Source organism: Equus caballus, chromosome 12, assembly GCF_041296265.1.
Source record: "Equus caballus isolate H_3958 breed thoroughbred chromosome 12, TB-T2T, whole genome shotgun sequence".
Lineage (NCBI taxonomy): Eukaryota > Metazoa > Chordata > Mammalia > Perissodactyla > Equidae > Equus > Equus caballus.
In genome coordinates, this window is record NC_091695.1 from 1,908,738 (window position 1) to 1,923,937 (window position 15,200).

Here is a 15,200-nt window from a genome sequence, read left to right on the forward strand (position 1 = left end):
TGGCTACTTGCTGCCCCTTGGGTTCCCTAACTTCTAAAAGTCGCCGTGTTGACGGTGCTTATCATCCGGGTGTGCCGTTTTGTCTGCTGTTGGCAAACACAACAATTAATGGTCTCAGCAACAAGCAGATCAGGCCTACCCTAAAGTACCATTTCCCACCAAGGAAGAAAACCCTGACAAAATATGTCTTGTGGGAGCTAGATGAAGTTAACAAGCTGCTAGTGGCCTATATAAAATAACGAGTATTTCACATGTGCTTTAGAAAAGGCAGTTAGCACATTTTATGAACATTCATGCACATCTTTTAAAGATCGCACCTTTCCCGCCTAAGTGAGTTAATCAGCAAATGTATTTTGAGGACTACTGTGTAGCAGCTTGTTTTAAGGCTTGGGATCCAGTGGTAAACTCCATTAGGAAATAATATTGAAGAGAAGTAAGCTAGTCATCCATTCAACCAATATTTGAGGTCTTCTCTGTGCCAGACATTGCTCTAGTTACTGGGGACAGAGTTGTTCCCGTCTTCATGGAGTTATATGCTGTTCAGAAATCAAGTGGGAAAAGGAATGCTTTGAGATTTAACTAAAACATAGTTCAGGATTTGGGTTGAGAAAAGAATCGTGCTTTCCTCTTTCCAGAGCACTTGGCTAAGTTTCTGTTGATGGTTTAGGAAGAGAGAGGCTCATTTGTCCAGCAGAGTGAGTCCAGGGCTAACCTGAGGGCCACTGAAGTGCTATAGGCTCCAGTGAGGCCCATGGGCGCTGCAAATTAATCCATTCATGCACAGCAGGGTGGCAAAGAAAACAAGCAGGTAGAAACTTGAACGTAGCATATAGCCTAGTTACTAGGACAAGTTGCAGTTGATGAGTTCCTGAATAGGCTATATTTTCTAAGCCCAGTGAGGAGATTCCCAAAACCTCATGACTGTTGGACTGAGAGTCAGGACTCAGTGAGAGGGACTGGCTGCAAATCCTCCCTAACGCACGCAGGAGGGCAGAGGTCCAGAGGAGGGCTGGCTCAGGACATGGAAGTGCGGCTTTGGCTCCGCTGGCTCCTTCCTGCCTTAAGGGTCCTTAGTGGATGGCGATAGGGAAAGCCAGTAAGAACAACCATCTGGGTAGGTTTCAAATTCCTGCAGACTTTTTATTATAAATGCTATTTTTGGAAGAGCCTTCCTGCAGGTGTGTCATTGGCCTCTTTTCTATTGGTGATCTGGAATTCTTTGGAATCCAGAAACCTAAACTAACCCAGGAAGCAGACCCTTGCCTTGGATTGCTCTATTTCCTTGTCTTCTGGGTGTCAAAGAAATATACATATATATACATATATATGTCTTTATATAGATAGATTTTTTTGTTTTTGTTTTTGTTTTTTTGGTCTGGCATCGCCTACTTAGGTGGGGAAAATTGGAAACTCTGCTGGCTAGACAGTAGCTTTTTCCATTTTTCCAAAATTTCATACAACTGCTTTCCAGAAGCCAGAAATATGCAGATTTCTAGCTTGCGCTTGTCTGTCTGCTTGCGGTGGTCTCTTGCTGGTGCACCGGAGGGTGAGGCTGGCAGGAGCTGTGTATCTTAATAAAGTTTCTGAGGTGAGAATGGTGTGTCTGCGACTTTTCCAGGGGCTGCTCAGCTTTATCTTGGGGAATCACTGGTGAAATTGGCTGCTGTCTCTCCACTTTCTATTCTGTGCAAATGTGTCCTTTGTCGCATGGAACGTATTATGCAGGTTGTTGACGTTGGGTGTGTATAGAGTCAAAGATTTTAACCTAGAGTTCATGGACTTCCGGTAGGTTCAGTGATCGATCATAAGGTAGTCAAGAGCTGCCTGAAATAATATGCAAAAGTTTGAGTGTGTAGGATCACTTTTGTGAGGAGAAAGGCCATAACATCCAATTTTGAAAGGAGTGTGTGACTCAGAATGATTTATGAAAACCTCAGCTGTGTACATGTTTATCCTGATCATCTTTGCCATTCTTCTTCTACAGGGAAACATTCTGGACTCAAGTCCAACGTGAGAGTCGAATGAGAGATTTCAAGTTGTAAAATCTTACTGATTGTCCTTTCTCTAATTTGAACAGAGTCCAGAATTTCTCTAACTTGCGCATTTGTGTTTGTTTTCTGGAAATACATTCTGAGTTAGAATTAAAAGTGACAGAAAGTGGTAGATGGATACTTGAGAAAGCTTGATCTGATTTCTGCTCAAGTGTAAAGCTTAAGTTGAGATTAATGAGTGGGGGTGGAGGTTTGAAATTCTGATTGTCATCACAGGCTACCTGGGTAAAATGATAGACCCAAAAGATACAGGCAAGCACCTCTAAAGATACTCCAAAAATAAATGAATGAAAGCAACTTTAGGAAATGCTGCATCAAGGACCTTCTGTTCACAGCAGGGTCACCCAGCCAAGTAAATACAAAATCTCTTTTCCATCACAGGTTATTAAGTTGCTACTTGATTTTGCTCTGAGCCTGTATTCAGGGGGTTCAGTTTGTAGAATGAGCAGCACTGAATTGATATGCATACAGAATTTGTATTTCTAATGCTGTCCTAAGATTCTAAGAGACTTTAGGAGACTGGAAAGATAAAATCAGGCCTCGATTTGTTTCTGATCTCCATTCTATAACAGATACAGATGGTATACATAGACAGAACTGAGAGTAAAGGTTTTGTAGAAAGATCTCACTGAATGATATTTTCATAATTGATCCGGTTACTTCAACTGTGCACTCAAACAGCCATGCAGAAGCTCACACGCAAAATAATTGGATATGGTTCTGGTTTGGTAATTCACAGCCTAAGATTCAAGATAGGACAACGACAGAAGTGACAGGTAAACTGTTATGTTTTTTGCTTACTTGCTGTCCTGAATGCCAAGTGTTTCAGTGTTAAGGAAAAGAGCATCCGTTATCACGCTGAAGTTTCCTATTGATGCTCCATCAGCATCCTTAGTGAGAACAGAGTCTGTACCATTTCATTTATCAGAGAGGCCTATGGATCTGGGGATATGACTAGATACTCTCAATATCCTACTCGTTTTCCTTTTGGCAACGTGCATGTAGAATCAGAATTATTTTTCCTTGAGGCTTCGATTAGGAGATTCATTCAGAACATGTTCTCTAGAAAGAAGTGTGTTAGAAAGTGCAGGCTCCTATTTTCTGCTGATCTAATTATCACAGTCAGTAATAGTAGATGGAGATACTGACTTACAGATGGAAAGTGTAGGCCCCGGGTGTCTGTTTGGACATCTAAAACCTCAGCTGTAAAGTGTAGGAAGTGCCCTGTTACTTTCTTTTAGAATCTAGGCCTCTAACAAGCTTCCCGAATGTTTGACGACTGATTCTGAACCCCTGCAAAGTATTCTCACTTGGGAGCTTTTGTGGGAAAAGACTCAAAGTCTCTGACAGTGGGAGATTACAAGTATATCTTCATTTATTAACTTTTGTTGATGGAGGATGTGGCCATATTTCAAAATAATTCGGCGTTCTTTCTACAGAAGGAGAGCAATAGAAATGGTCCTTCCACTAAGCCAATGTAAAGTTTGCTTAGCTTACAAGACATTGAATAAACTATATCCTTTATTTCGACAAATATTCAAGTAAGAAAAATAGTGCTGATGTCGTGATTGCATATCATAGTGATTAAGACAATTCTGGAAAGAGAAGGAACAAGAGACAGACAGAGAGCGGAATAACAAAATGCCGTTTTTAAATGTTTGCAATGTTTATCTTCATAGCACAAACAGTGTGAAGGAAATGATCTTGTCAGTGTTTCATCTTGGGTCATTTCTGGGCTTTCTTGATAGCTGAAGAAAGAAATCTAATTCACCTTATTTTTGTATTTGGGAATTTAATGAGAGTTTCAGCGTCGCGGAACTTTTTTTTCAGTTTTTCGTCTAATAATATCTAATATTCTTCTGGTGAACGTCGTGGTTGCAGAAATGGAAGTCTTTGAAAGTTTTCAAATCAGGACTCTTGCTTCTGATCTGATTAGTGAGACCATTAGGTTACTTCATGTCTGTCTGTCTTTCTTGATTGATTATCCTATTTTCAAAACCTGGGACTCAAAGTGTCCTGTTCTGCTTTGCAAAATATAGTGTTTATATAAAAAGTGCCCATGAGCGAGGTTGTTAGACGATTTGGACTCTAAGTGGAGAAAAGTGGAAAGGCGTCTTCTTTAGTCTTCCCCTTCATGTGTCATTCTCCCATATTTTGAGGATGGCTGGGATTGCTGGAAGAAATATCATATCCTGAATTCTTTGAGAACAATATTGGTTGGCCAGGGTAGAGTGTGTGAAAGATAAAGGGCTAGGACTCCGAACAGCCAGGTTTTGGAGTCACAGACTCAGATTGGAGACGATCTTAGACGGTCTAGTTCAGTCAACACTTCGAATCATTTGATCTCTTACACAGCTTTCCTGTTAATAGATCTTTCTGATGGTGGGGAACATAATATTTTATGAAGAATCTCATTGTTGGATAGTTGAGATTATTACTTTTTTAAATCCCACATTTGAAAGAATATTTATCTCCCTGAAGTTCACACCCCGGGTCCTAGTTTGGCCTTTTGGGAGTACAGGCAAAAATTTAATCTCTCTCTTATGTTATAGCCTTTTAAAATTTGAAGACTGCTCTCATGCTCTCTTTGATCTCTCTCTGTTGTTTAGCTTTCTGACTTTAGACAAGTCAAGGTCTGTCCATCACAATTTTTTCATCTGTAAGATGAGGAGCATGAAGTAGATGATATGTAAGGTCCTTCCATCTTTGACATTCTGTGGACTCCAGCTTGGGCCTCTGAAAGAAATGGAACTTCTGTGCTTTTATCCCGTTCTTTCTGCCATCTATATCAACTACAGATAATTCTCTTGAGTAGTGAAAAAGTTAAAGTATATACAACATTATTTCTTAGGAACTTATAATTAGCCTTTCAGCAATCAACTCAGTTATGGTTACAATGGCTTTGATGAGTACTAGTGTGCAGCTCCCAAAACAGCAGTGAAGAGGCGAGAAGCCCAAGATTTGTTTTCATGGTGGTTTCAACCATCAGAGTCCAAGAATTTTCTTCACACAACAACAAGAATGGCTGGCAATGAGTTGATTATCTCATTTCATGTGTCTCCTTGACAGTGGTCAATAATTCTCATTGGCCTCTGAGATGTTGTCAAAGTCTGAAGACCTTTCTAGTTTCACAAATGATTTTGATGACTTTAGAAAAATCATGAGCTCTGAGATCTCCATGTTTGATTTTGTAGCATTAGTGAGCAGATTTCTTCTTCCTACTCTGTAGAATTAATATAGCCCTGGAGGAGGCTGGTAAGGAGCTGTGAAAAGGGGCCAAGTCCTTCTTGATGAGAAGACAAAATTTTGCCTCTGAAAGATCCTCTAAAATGACCAAAATTATAAAAAGTTCTTGACTTTTCATGAGAAAATAGAACAGTAGAGCTAGAAATAATAAAACACAGCAAATCTCCATCAGTGGAACTATTCTTGGGGTAGACACTAATAATATGAAAAGACTAAGAGTCATTCCAAAAGATATCGCCCATCTCATTCAAAATGTAGGCAACCCTGTTTCAGGGCAGAGACATCTTCTACAGTAACCACTGAGCAGAGCTGGAAGATTTCCATCTCCTTTCCTGTGATTGCATCCAAAAGGGAAAAAGTGAGAATTTCTCAAAATCTTGGCTACAGTCCACTGTAGTCAACCCTTTTGGTTCATTAATAAATGCCGAGCATGACTTCTCTATTAAGTGACTAACTTGTTTTGCTCTATGCTAAAGTGCTGTTGGGAACTGCAGTGTAGCTTTCACTTGCGTTCAGAGCTACAGTGATTTGACGTTAGAGAAGATAAAAAAGTGAATTATTAAATTGTGATTTCAACTATGGAATCTTAGAAATGATTGAAGTGTGTTTAGATTCCAAGGTTTTTCTGAAGGTGGCTTCACACAACAAATAGGCACATGTGAAACCTTTCCATTCTATTCTTGACATCCTAACTTTAATGGCATGTGCTTAGTAAGTTAATAAGAAATGCATCTGAAAGCATGGGGGAGCATTCATTGGCCTTTTTTTTTTTTTTACTGCTTTGGTGGGGTTATGTCCATATTTATGGTTTTAAACTCCTTAAAGAGCATGTTCAGTTATAAAGATCATAGCCGATTGTTTTTAGATCTATGTATTAGCTTCAGAGACCAGGATATAAGAATTTGGGGTATACAAGTCAAACATCTCGCTTTCTCCTTATAATCTTTGGGATTCCATTATACACTTTGTACCTGGCTTTCTTCCTTTGTCAAATGGGTTGCTTGACATCCAGCTCAGCCACTAATGCGAGTCACCACAACAGGTACGGATTCAAATGTCATCTCAGCAGGCTGGGAGCCAACTGAAGAAAACGAAGATGAAAGAGACAAACACCCCAGTTATTCTGGATCAGGCATTGATGATGATGAAGATTTTGTCTCCAGCACCAGTAAGAATAATCAATTACAGTAGAATCGTTTGCACGAGGCTTACTAATTAATCTGAGTGATGCCCAATAGTATCTATCTTGGGAAATAGTTAATAGGAAAAATGAGCATGAGCCCATGATCATACCTTAGTTCTACCTCAATAAGACTATGAAGGGATAGGGGCCAGCCCAGTGGTGTAGTGGTTAAGTTTGTGCACTCCACTTTGGTAGCCCAGGGTTCGCCGTTTGGGATCCTGGGCATGAACCTACACACTGCTTATCAAGCCATACTGTGGCAGGTATTCCACATATAAAGCAGAGGAAGATGGGCACAGATGTTAGCTCAGGGCCAATCTTACTCAGCAAAAATTAAAAAAAAAAGAAGAAGAGGAGGATTGGCAGTGGATGTTAGCTCAGGGCTAATCTTCCTCAAAAAAAAAAAAAAGGATTATGAAGAAATGTTTTGAATGGAAACCAAAACATATTTGGAGGAGAAATGGGAAAAGTGTCTGTTATAAAATTTCTCATGTCTCACATTCTTCCTGTTTTGTTTATTTATATGATCTGCTGCTACAGATTCTCTTTGAATTATTGAGCTTTGTCAGAGAATGGCATAGCAAAACATTACAACAAGTAACCATTGTGTTCCTACTGTGCTAGGTGCTGACAACTCAGAGAAGAAAAAAGCCAGAGCCCTTGTCTTCAAGGAACTCCTGGTCTGTTGAAGCGATAGGCTTGGAGAATGTGGCTGAGAGGGTAGTAATTAAAAGCTGTACATGATCCTACATTGAAGATTTAGAAGGCTCTGGAAAGGCTTAAAAGATGGGAACCAGAACTCAAGAATTGTCTTACTTAATCAAAACCTGATTGAGGTCAAGGGGACGAATCCAGAGTTGGGCACCCATATAACAGAAAGACATTGAAGGGAAGGACAAATGTCAGCTGAGCTTTAACAAAACAGTGCCAATTATTAAAAGCAAATAGTGAACACTGCATAATAGTAACTGAATTTGTGACAGCTATAATGCTTTTTGAAAACACACATGGAAATTGAGCTGAAAAATGTCCTTAAAAAATGCAAAAGTTGGCCTAATATTCTTCCAGATGACTGAATTTCCTGTACATACCTGTAATGACCTAAGATATTGCTGAACAGAGATGAGAATGCTGAGCCTGACTCCATCCCAGCTCTGCTTTCCCTTAGAGGAGGCGTGCCTTTGGGATGTTACGTGAGCTCTCTCAGGTCACTCAAGTTCTATCTGTCCCATTGAAACCTAAGAGTTTTATCCCCAAATGGACAGCAGCCAGGAGAAGAGGGATCCAGAAAATAGCTTAGACCTTGAAGGCATCTGAGTATATGGCACTGAGATGACAAATACTTTAGATGAACTAGATGCTTTATATCTAAATTTTTGACTGGTGTATTTCTTAACCTGGACACCTCAGAAAACAAGTCTATAGAAAAAGGAAACTCTTTTTAGTCACTTCAGAAAGAAAATCAAATAACCAAAAACACTGGAACTTTACTGTTACACTCTCTCCGGGGTTCAGGATGTGGCCTCATCTTCCAGGTGGGGTCATCAGTAAAGACGTGGTCTTGATACTTGAGAAACTAAACTCTCTTTGGTGGCAACCCAAACAGATTAACTTGAAAATAATTTGTATGATCAAGCACCAGGGAAAACTCCCCTTGGCATTTTTCATCTCTGTGTCATATTTTCCAGTTTCAGTTCACTTTTCTGCTTGGCACCTATGCACATAATTCAGGAGGATGCCCTGCTTCTTCTGTAGGGGTGTGGTAACTGCCATTTTTTAATACTTACTGAGAATATGGTTAAGGATTCTAAACCAGATTTTCTTAACTTGTGAAACAGAGCTGATAGTATTACAGTTCTGAAAAGAGTTTTGTATTATTTGGGTATCAAAATAAAGTTGGAAAGAATTAGGATGGATTTGCCAATAACCTTGTCACAAAAGTCATTGATTCTGATTTTGTCGTGATCCTTCTGTCAGGTGCATCTCCTATTACAGCCCTGTCGTTTTGAGTGACGGCATCAGGGCACTGGTGGATGTATGCCTCTTTTTTTCCTGGGGAGCTGCTGTGATGGTGGTTGGTCGCCTCTGGTGTTTTTCCACTGAACACGTGTGTCTTGTTTTGCTTTCTTGGCTCTGAATGGCTTGCTCATGAAATGCTTTGTATTTGATGCGAATACCATAGGTGTTTGATATATTCAGAAATGAAGAGCTCAATCATATGGCTGTTCTAGGTAGCTATTCTCTCTTAGAATCATCTCTAGGAAAACTCTGGCTGCTCAGGGTGTTCCTTTCCGCCGCCAAAACTACTAACGAAATAACGTGATCATCGTGGTGTAAATTTCAAGTATCTACCTCTGCAGCCTGAAAATCTCATGCAGCACACTTTGCAGCCATCCAAATTCCTTGTGCTTTCAAGTGCAGAGGGCCTTTACAGACTGCACGGACGGGCAAAGCTCCGACATCTTTGGTTATCCTCGGTGGCGGGCTGGTGTCTTCAAAGCTGCTCTTCCTCCTGCTGCAGCTTCTTTGGCTGCTGTCTCCGAAAGATCTCATGTTCTGACCCCAGCGTATTCTATGACAGAATGCAAAGGACACTGAGATGCTTAACAACATGGCTGAATCAAGCTGAAGGCACGCTCTGCTTTCCCTCCATTTCCACTCAAGCATCTATACAACCTGTTATAGATGATTCACTCTGTAGACTAAAGGAGGGAGAAATGTGCAAAAAAAGTGGTGAAGGCTCGAGAAATAACATTTTCTTAATTACTTCAATCATCATTGTCACAGTTCCAACCAAACCACGGATTTTTAAGTTCCCAGAAGTGAACGAGGATTGGCGGCAATGGAGCCCAGGCCATTCAACTCCAGGCATCTTACTTCAGACAGCCACAAGGATGACTGGTAATGGGTTATGCACACTTAATTAAAGACTTTTTTCCCTTGAAGTCTATGATGCTGCAAAGGTCAATCATCAGAACACAGTGAGGAATTTAGTTAATATCTCATCACACATTCTTAGTGAGCTTTCAGGAGAATACTCAGTGTAATTTAGGAGTCATTTATCAATTATACCATCTGGGCATAAGGTATTTTATGCTGCTTTGTTATAAAAATGAAACCATTATGGTGCTGCCCTTGACAAAGAGGTTATAGTGGAATAACAGTTAATCATTAAGAATTTCCATGCCCGTTGGTTTTCTCTTGGGAGAGATTAGTGAAGTCACTCAAAAGTATTGATAGTAGACGCTCAGAGGTATTATTTAGGGATAGAACCATTAAGTAGCATGTACTTCAATGGAAGAACAGAACCATCAAGGTTGGTTGATAAAAAGTCACAGTGTATATAACCATCATCACAACAGATGTGGACAGAAGTGGCACCAGTGCTTATGGAGAAAGTCAGACCCAGGAACCACATTCTCCTCTCGTTCACCATGAGCATCATGACGAAGAGGAGACCCAGCATTCTACAAGCTCAAGTAAGAAGGATGGCGGTCAGCGGTCTGTTTAGATGAGTTAGTGGAGGCGTTCCAGAGGACAGGGAAGACTTCTTTTTAGACATTGGCCACATCTTCTATTTCCATGCACTAATTTCTTTTATCCCCAGAGAATGAAAAGCTGCCAAATCTGCACACAATTTTTAGAAATTGACAGAAAAATGCTAATTTTCTAGGTTGCCCAAAAGGCCAAATGTTTAAAAAGATAAAAAGTTTACAAAGATCCGAGATAAGGTTTTTGTGTCAAAGATTCCTAGACGTTCCACTTGGGTGGTTTGAGTGTGTTTATGGAACTGTATCATGAAGAGTGGGGTTTTTTGGTGTTTAGTAGTGGGATCTGGGAAGAAAGCTCGACAAATGCAATGATCTTTGGGATTTTTATTTTCTATGAAGGTCTTTGTTGAATCCAGTTTCTTTTTCCCATTCTGTTCCTCACTGCATTGTAGAAAGACATCCCTTGTAATTTTGGAGGATAGTCAATAGCTCAAATGGTCTATATTTGAATTCTGTGACTGTTCTATTTCTGTTTTTGAACCCGGGGTAGCTTGGGGAAGGCTTTGATGCTGTTATTTCCATTTATGTGCAAACATCTCAGGTTTTCTAAAACAATCTCGTTCACTCCTGGACCATGAGGATAGGAGAAACAAAAAGTGAGAAGTATATACTCTTCTTCTTTCATCTATTTCTCAAAGAGCTGTCTATCATGTTTGGAATTTTAAAAGCCTTAATTTAGGATTGTAGCATTTTTAAAGCTAGGATTCAACCGTTGTTCTCCTAGCCTTGGATACTCCTAAAGGAAAAATGTAAGAAACAGCCACTTAGAAGCCAAAGGGAGAAACCAAAGGGGTTTGGGGAACCATGGTTTGAGGGATGTCTTCAGACAACAAAAGAAATGTTTCGGACGTCAGCTAGGACTAGGTTAGTAAATCCTGGGCTTTGTACTGAATGTGTCCAACAGGCCTACGTCTCATTATTTACCCCAATGGATCTGATACACGCGTGAGGATTATGGGCCAAGCTTAAAAAAAAAGAATCTTCTGCTAGAAGAAGGAACGAGAAGCGGAAGTCTCTTTAGCATGGGATTCCATACCGTCCCCTTTGGGTCCTGACAGTGTAACTCAGAAATGATTTAAGACAGTTTGTACTTAAAAAATAGAAAGTTACATAAGAGGCTTGGAATTAATGAACCTATTGTCAAAAGGTGGTGAGGGAGGGGCATCATCACTGGAGGGTAGTTGAAAAACCGGACATGACAGCGCCTAACAGAGGGAAGACAGCGAGAGCAGCAGCAACTGTCTTATCAGTGCTTGCAAACACAGAGCTCTGGTTGGTGACCACTGGGCTTTATCAAAAGAACATCACAATTTGTAGAAGAGAGTCAACTTTCATATTTTACAAGGGAAATCCTATACTCTGCTAACTCATATGTTGAAAACAGCAGGTTACTAGATAGTTAAAGGATCATTGTGGGGGCCAGCCCCGTGGCCGAGTGGTTAAGTTCACACGCTCTGCTTCGGCGGCCCAGGGTTTCACCAGTTCAGATTCTGGGCGCAGGCCTAGCATTCGTCAGGCCATGCTGAGGCGGTGTCCCACACAGCACAACTAGAAGGACCCACAATCAGAATATACAACTATATACTGGGGGGCTTCGGGAAGAAGAAGAAGAAGTAAAAAGAAGATTTGCAGCAGACATTACCTTAGGCGCCAATCTTTAAAAGAGGTATATATATTTAAAAAAGATCTTTGTGTTTGTAAAGATAGTGATAGAAGGAGTATATAGTGTGTGTGTGCGTGCGCATGTGCACATGTGCACATACATATGCATTTCTCTTTTTTCTTTAAAAGTAAAAACTTTGACTAGACATTCTATGTTTGGATTAATTTTTCTTTTTTTGTAATTGCATTCAGCGGTTTTCCTAACTTGCTTATTTGTCAAGAGGTAGTGATTTAGTCAGTGGGAGATAAAACTTAAGATTTGGGATTTTTTCTGCCTCCCTCTGGATAACCAATTAGCCCCAGGAATGTTTTGGCCATTGCAAGGGTAAAACGAGGAAAATTAGTTTTATTTTTCAAATGTATTTGCTGTTCTCACATCACACATATCGTTTTCTAAAATAATAAAATACAATCAGTTTTACAAGTTGCAAAATATACTTTGGCTTGGCAAGTTGATAAGCTCTCATTTTCTTGATCAACTAAAAATCTGCTATTAGTTGCTATAGATGAAAATGTCAGTGGCTTTCTGATTTTTCCCAGAGAAACCCTGATACAATTTTGTTCCATTCATTTTGTCCTTTTCGAAACTGGACAGTTACAACACTGAGTGGCTGAAATGTTAAGTCTATCACACATTGGTATTGTTTATATACTGCCAAACACTGGCTTAGATGGTTTTTCTTCCACTGAACTAATTTTATTAAAAAGTGATTTTGGGGGCCAGCCCAGTGGCACAGCGGTTCAGTTTGCACGCTCCTTTTCAGTGGCCTGGGGTTCGCTGGTTCAGATCCAGGCGGGGACCTATGCACCTCTCATCAAGGCATGCTGTGGCAGGCGTCCCACGTATAAAGTAGAGGAAGATGGGCACGGATGTTAGCTCAGGGCCAGTCTTCTTCAGCAAAAAGAGGAAGATTGGTGGCAGATTTAGCTCAGGGCTAATCTTCCCCCCAAAGAATAAAAGGTAATTTTGGCAATTTTGGATGCCACACAGACGTAACACAAGTCATTTGCGTCAGTGAAGTAGCCTCTGTGTCATTCCCAACGTCTTCTATGCTGGGCAAATCCACTGCAGGTGCATTTCCAGTGCATATAATTATGGCTGATGTGACCACCATTTGAGAAGGTCTCCCATGACACTCATCCTGTTGTAGGTTCTTATATAAGATAGTCCTTCCCCCAAAACCACTGGAGCAAAGAGGTTAATTCTTTGAACAACAGTTTTCTCAGGCAGGATACATGAGGCCATAGACGCTAGTAAAATAAGAAGAATGCTGGGGATTCACAGACTCTGGGCTAGTTCTAACTTTGTGCCGATCTACGATATGATTTTGAGCAAATCAAAACTTCTCTGGGCCCCAGTTTTCCCATCTGAAAAGTTAAAGGATAGGGCCGCTTGATTTCTAAGCTCCTTTTCAGAATATCGGCGGTCTGCCTTCTTGCCGCTTTTCTAGTCTACCTTCTCTCCCACGTGTATATGCCCTTGAAGTAGAGAGATATGTTTTGGTGAGGAAATTGAACAATAATGCCTCACAATTGCCATTTTTCTCACAGCCTGGGCGCTTTCTAGTAGGACAGCAGAAGACACAGCTACCCAGAAAGAGCAGTGGTTTGAGGACGGATGGCGTGGGGAATACACCCAAACGCCAAAGGAAGACTCTCCTTCAGCAACAGGGACAGCTGGTAATGGATAGCTTAATAAGCAAATGTGGGTGGAAACTTCCTCTTGGGTTCAATGTTGGGCACTGAGGACAGCGAACAAAAAGACGTTGAAGGAATTGCCACGAGATGTTAAAGTTCCTTAATAAATTATGATGCAGTCAACACAGAGCCAACCCTTACGTGCTCATAACCAATCACCTGGACAGGAATGGATATAAGCGCATGAAGGAGGCACAGAGACTAGAATGTGCCCTGGAATATGTCACTCTCAGATCCAGTTTTGGGCATCCCCTAGTGAGAGTGTAGCAGAGGCTCTGATCTTGGAAAATGCTCCCTTTTGTTTTGTAAAGGAATCCACTCTATGGTGTGGGTCCAGGCTTTGTAATATGGTTCTATGAAACACTAGGCTTGTTAGAAAGCATTTGGTCAGAACCCCAGTGTTTGAAGAAATGGAGCCAGACGTTTTGAGAAAAATACCTGTCTGATGTCATTTGGCCCTTTTGTCATGTCTGTTTGGAGATTTCTCCTTGAATGTACAATTTTTTTTCTAAGATTTTAAAAAAAACACACCTTCTCTTTTCTTGACTTGTGGGATTGTGGAAACCAGACTCAAGTCTTAATCATCTCTACGTGATGCTAGAGAACTTGGCTCTGCAAGCTCTTATGCATGTTCTTTTGTCTGTGTGATGGAAACATTGAAATGCATCCTGCCTTGTAAAAGAATATGAATTCCATATTCTCATTTGATATCATTGATAAATATTCCTGTGTTTCCATTTGCAATATAGAATATAACGCATAATGTCCTTCCAGTGTGTGGCAACTTCTGAATGCATTCCTGGCAAGAGCAATGGATTCAGTCACTGGCTTTGTGGTGTGGTTATTGCTAAGGGGCCACTTTTGTATTCTTTTCCACCTACACTTCTCCACTGGCTCAGAATGGAGCAAAAGTATATGCTGCATTCTTATAGGTCACTCATGCCATAAATCCAATTGATAGAAGGTAATGCTGCTAATGGATTCCATTCATGCTTTTGAGATGAATGGCATTTACTTTCATGTTTATCTCATGGGGAGTGTTACCTTATTCCTTCTCTAAATCACTGCCAGCCTAATGTGCATTTCACTGGGATGTGGTTGTCTCGGAATGACGTCATGTGCTTGGGCTCTTACACTTCCTCCTTTGGGGGACGGTGGCAACATGGCATGGGTGGAGAACTGCTTCTTCATCTTCACTCAGTGTCTCTAGCTCATCCTCTAACCACTGAGAAAGTCATTAATGCTTCTGTGTCCTCCAGTTCACATGCTGATTGCTAAGAAAATGAGCATGAATGAACCCATACCTGCTAAAACATTCTGCATTTATGCAACTTCCTGGGCCCCTATGCCAGGAAGATGGTTTCATTGTCTTGTCTCAAGAATAGCCTTTTTAATAAATCAGTATATCCCTGGCCAAATGTCAACTAACACTTTGACAATTGCTTGAACTGCCTAGTCACAACAGCCTCAGCCCACGACAGCCATCCAAATCGAAGAATGACAACGCAGAGTCAAGAGGACAGTTCCTGGACTTATTTCTTCGACCCAATCTCACATCCAATGGGACGAGGTCATCACACGGAAAGATGGATGGGTAATAACCTCTGAGCTTTTTTATATATTATGTTTTTGAAAACCACCAAATGGCTATTTTCCTAGAAATATGCCTTTGGTTTTAGACCAGTCTACTTTCCTAAGGAACTTGAAGTTTCTTCAGAAGTTAGTTTTCTTGTAAGAAGTGATAAGCACATTCATCTAAATATGAAGTCCTGGGCTGTGAGTGAAGAATTTGGCAGGAGGATTAAAGAA

At 40.6% G+C, this 15,200-nt stretch overlaps 1 protein-coding gene across 16 annotated transcripts in view; it reads left to right on the forward strand.

The window, feature by feature from the left end:
* Positions 1-15,200, forward strand: part of CD44 (CD44 molecule) — an 87,336-nt gene that overhangs the window by 48,396 nt on the left and 23,740 nt on the right. For 3 of the 16 annotated variants that reach the window (XM_070228434.1, XM_005598012.4, XM_014729352.3), the window contains 5 exons: positions 6,340-6,465; positions 9,268-9,381; positions 9,843-9,959; positions 13,245-13,373; positions 14,848-14,985. In XM_070228434.1, coding sequence (XP_070084535.1) covers positions 6,340-6,465; positions 9,268-9,381; positions 9,843-9,959; positions 13,245-13,373; positions 14,848-14,985 — 624 coding nt within the window. 16 annotated transcript variants of the gene reach the window in all.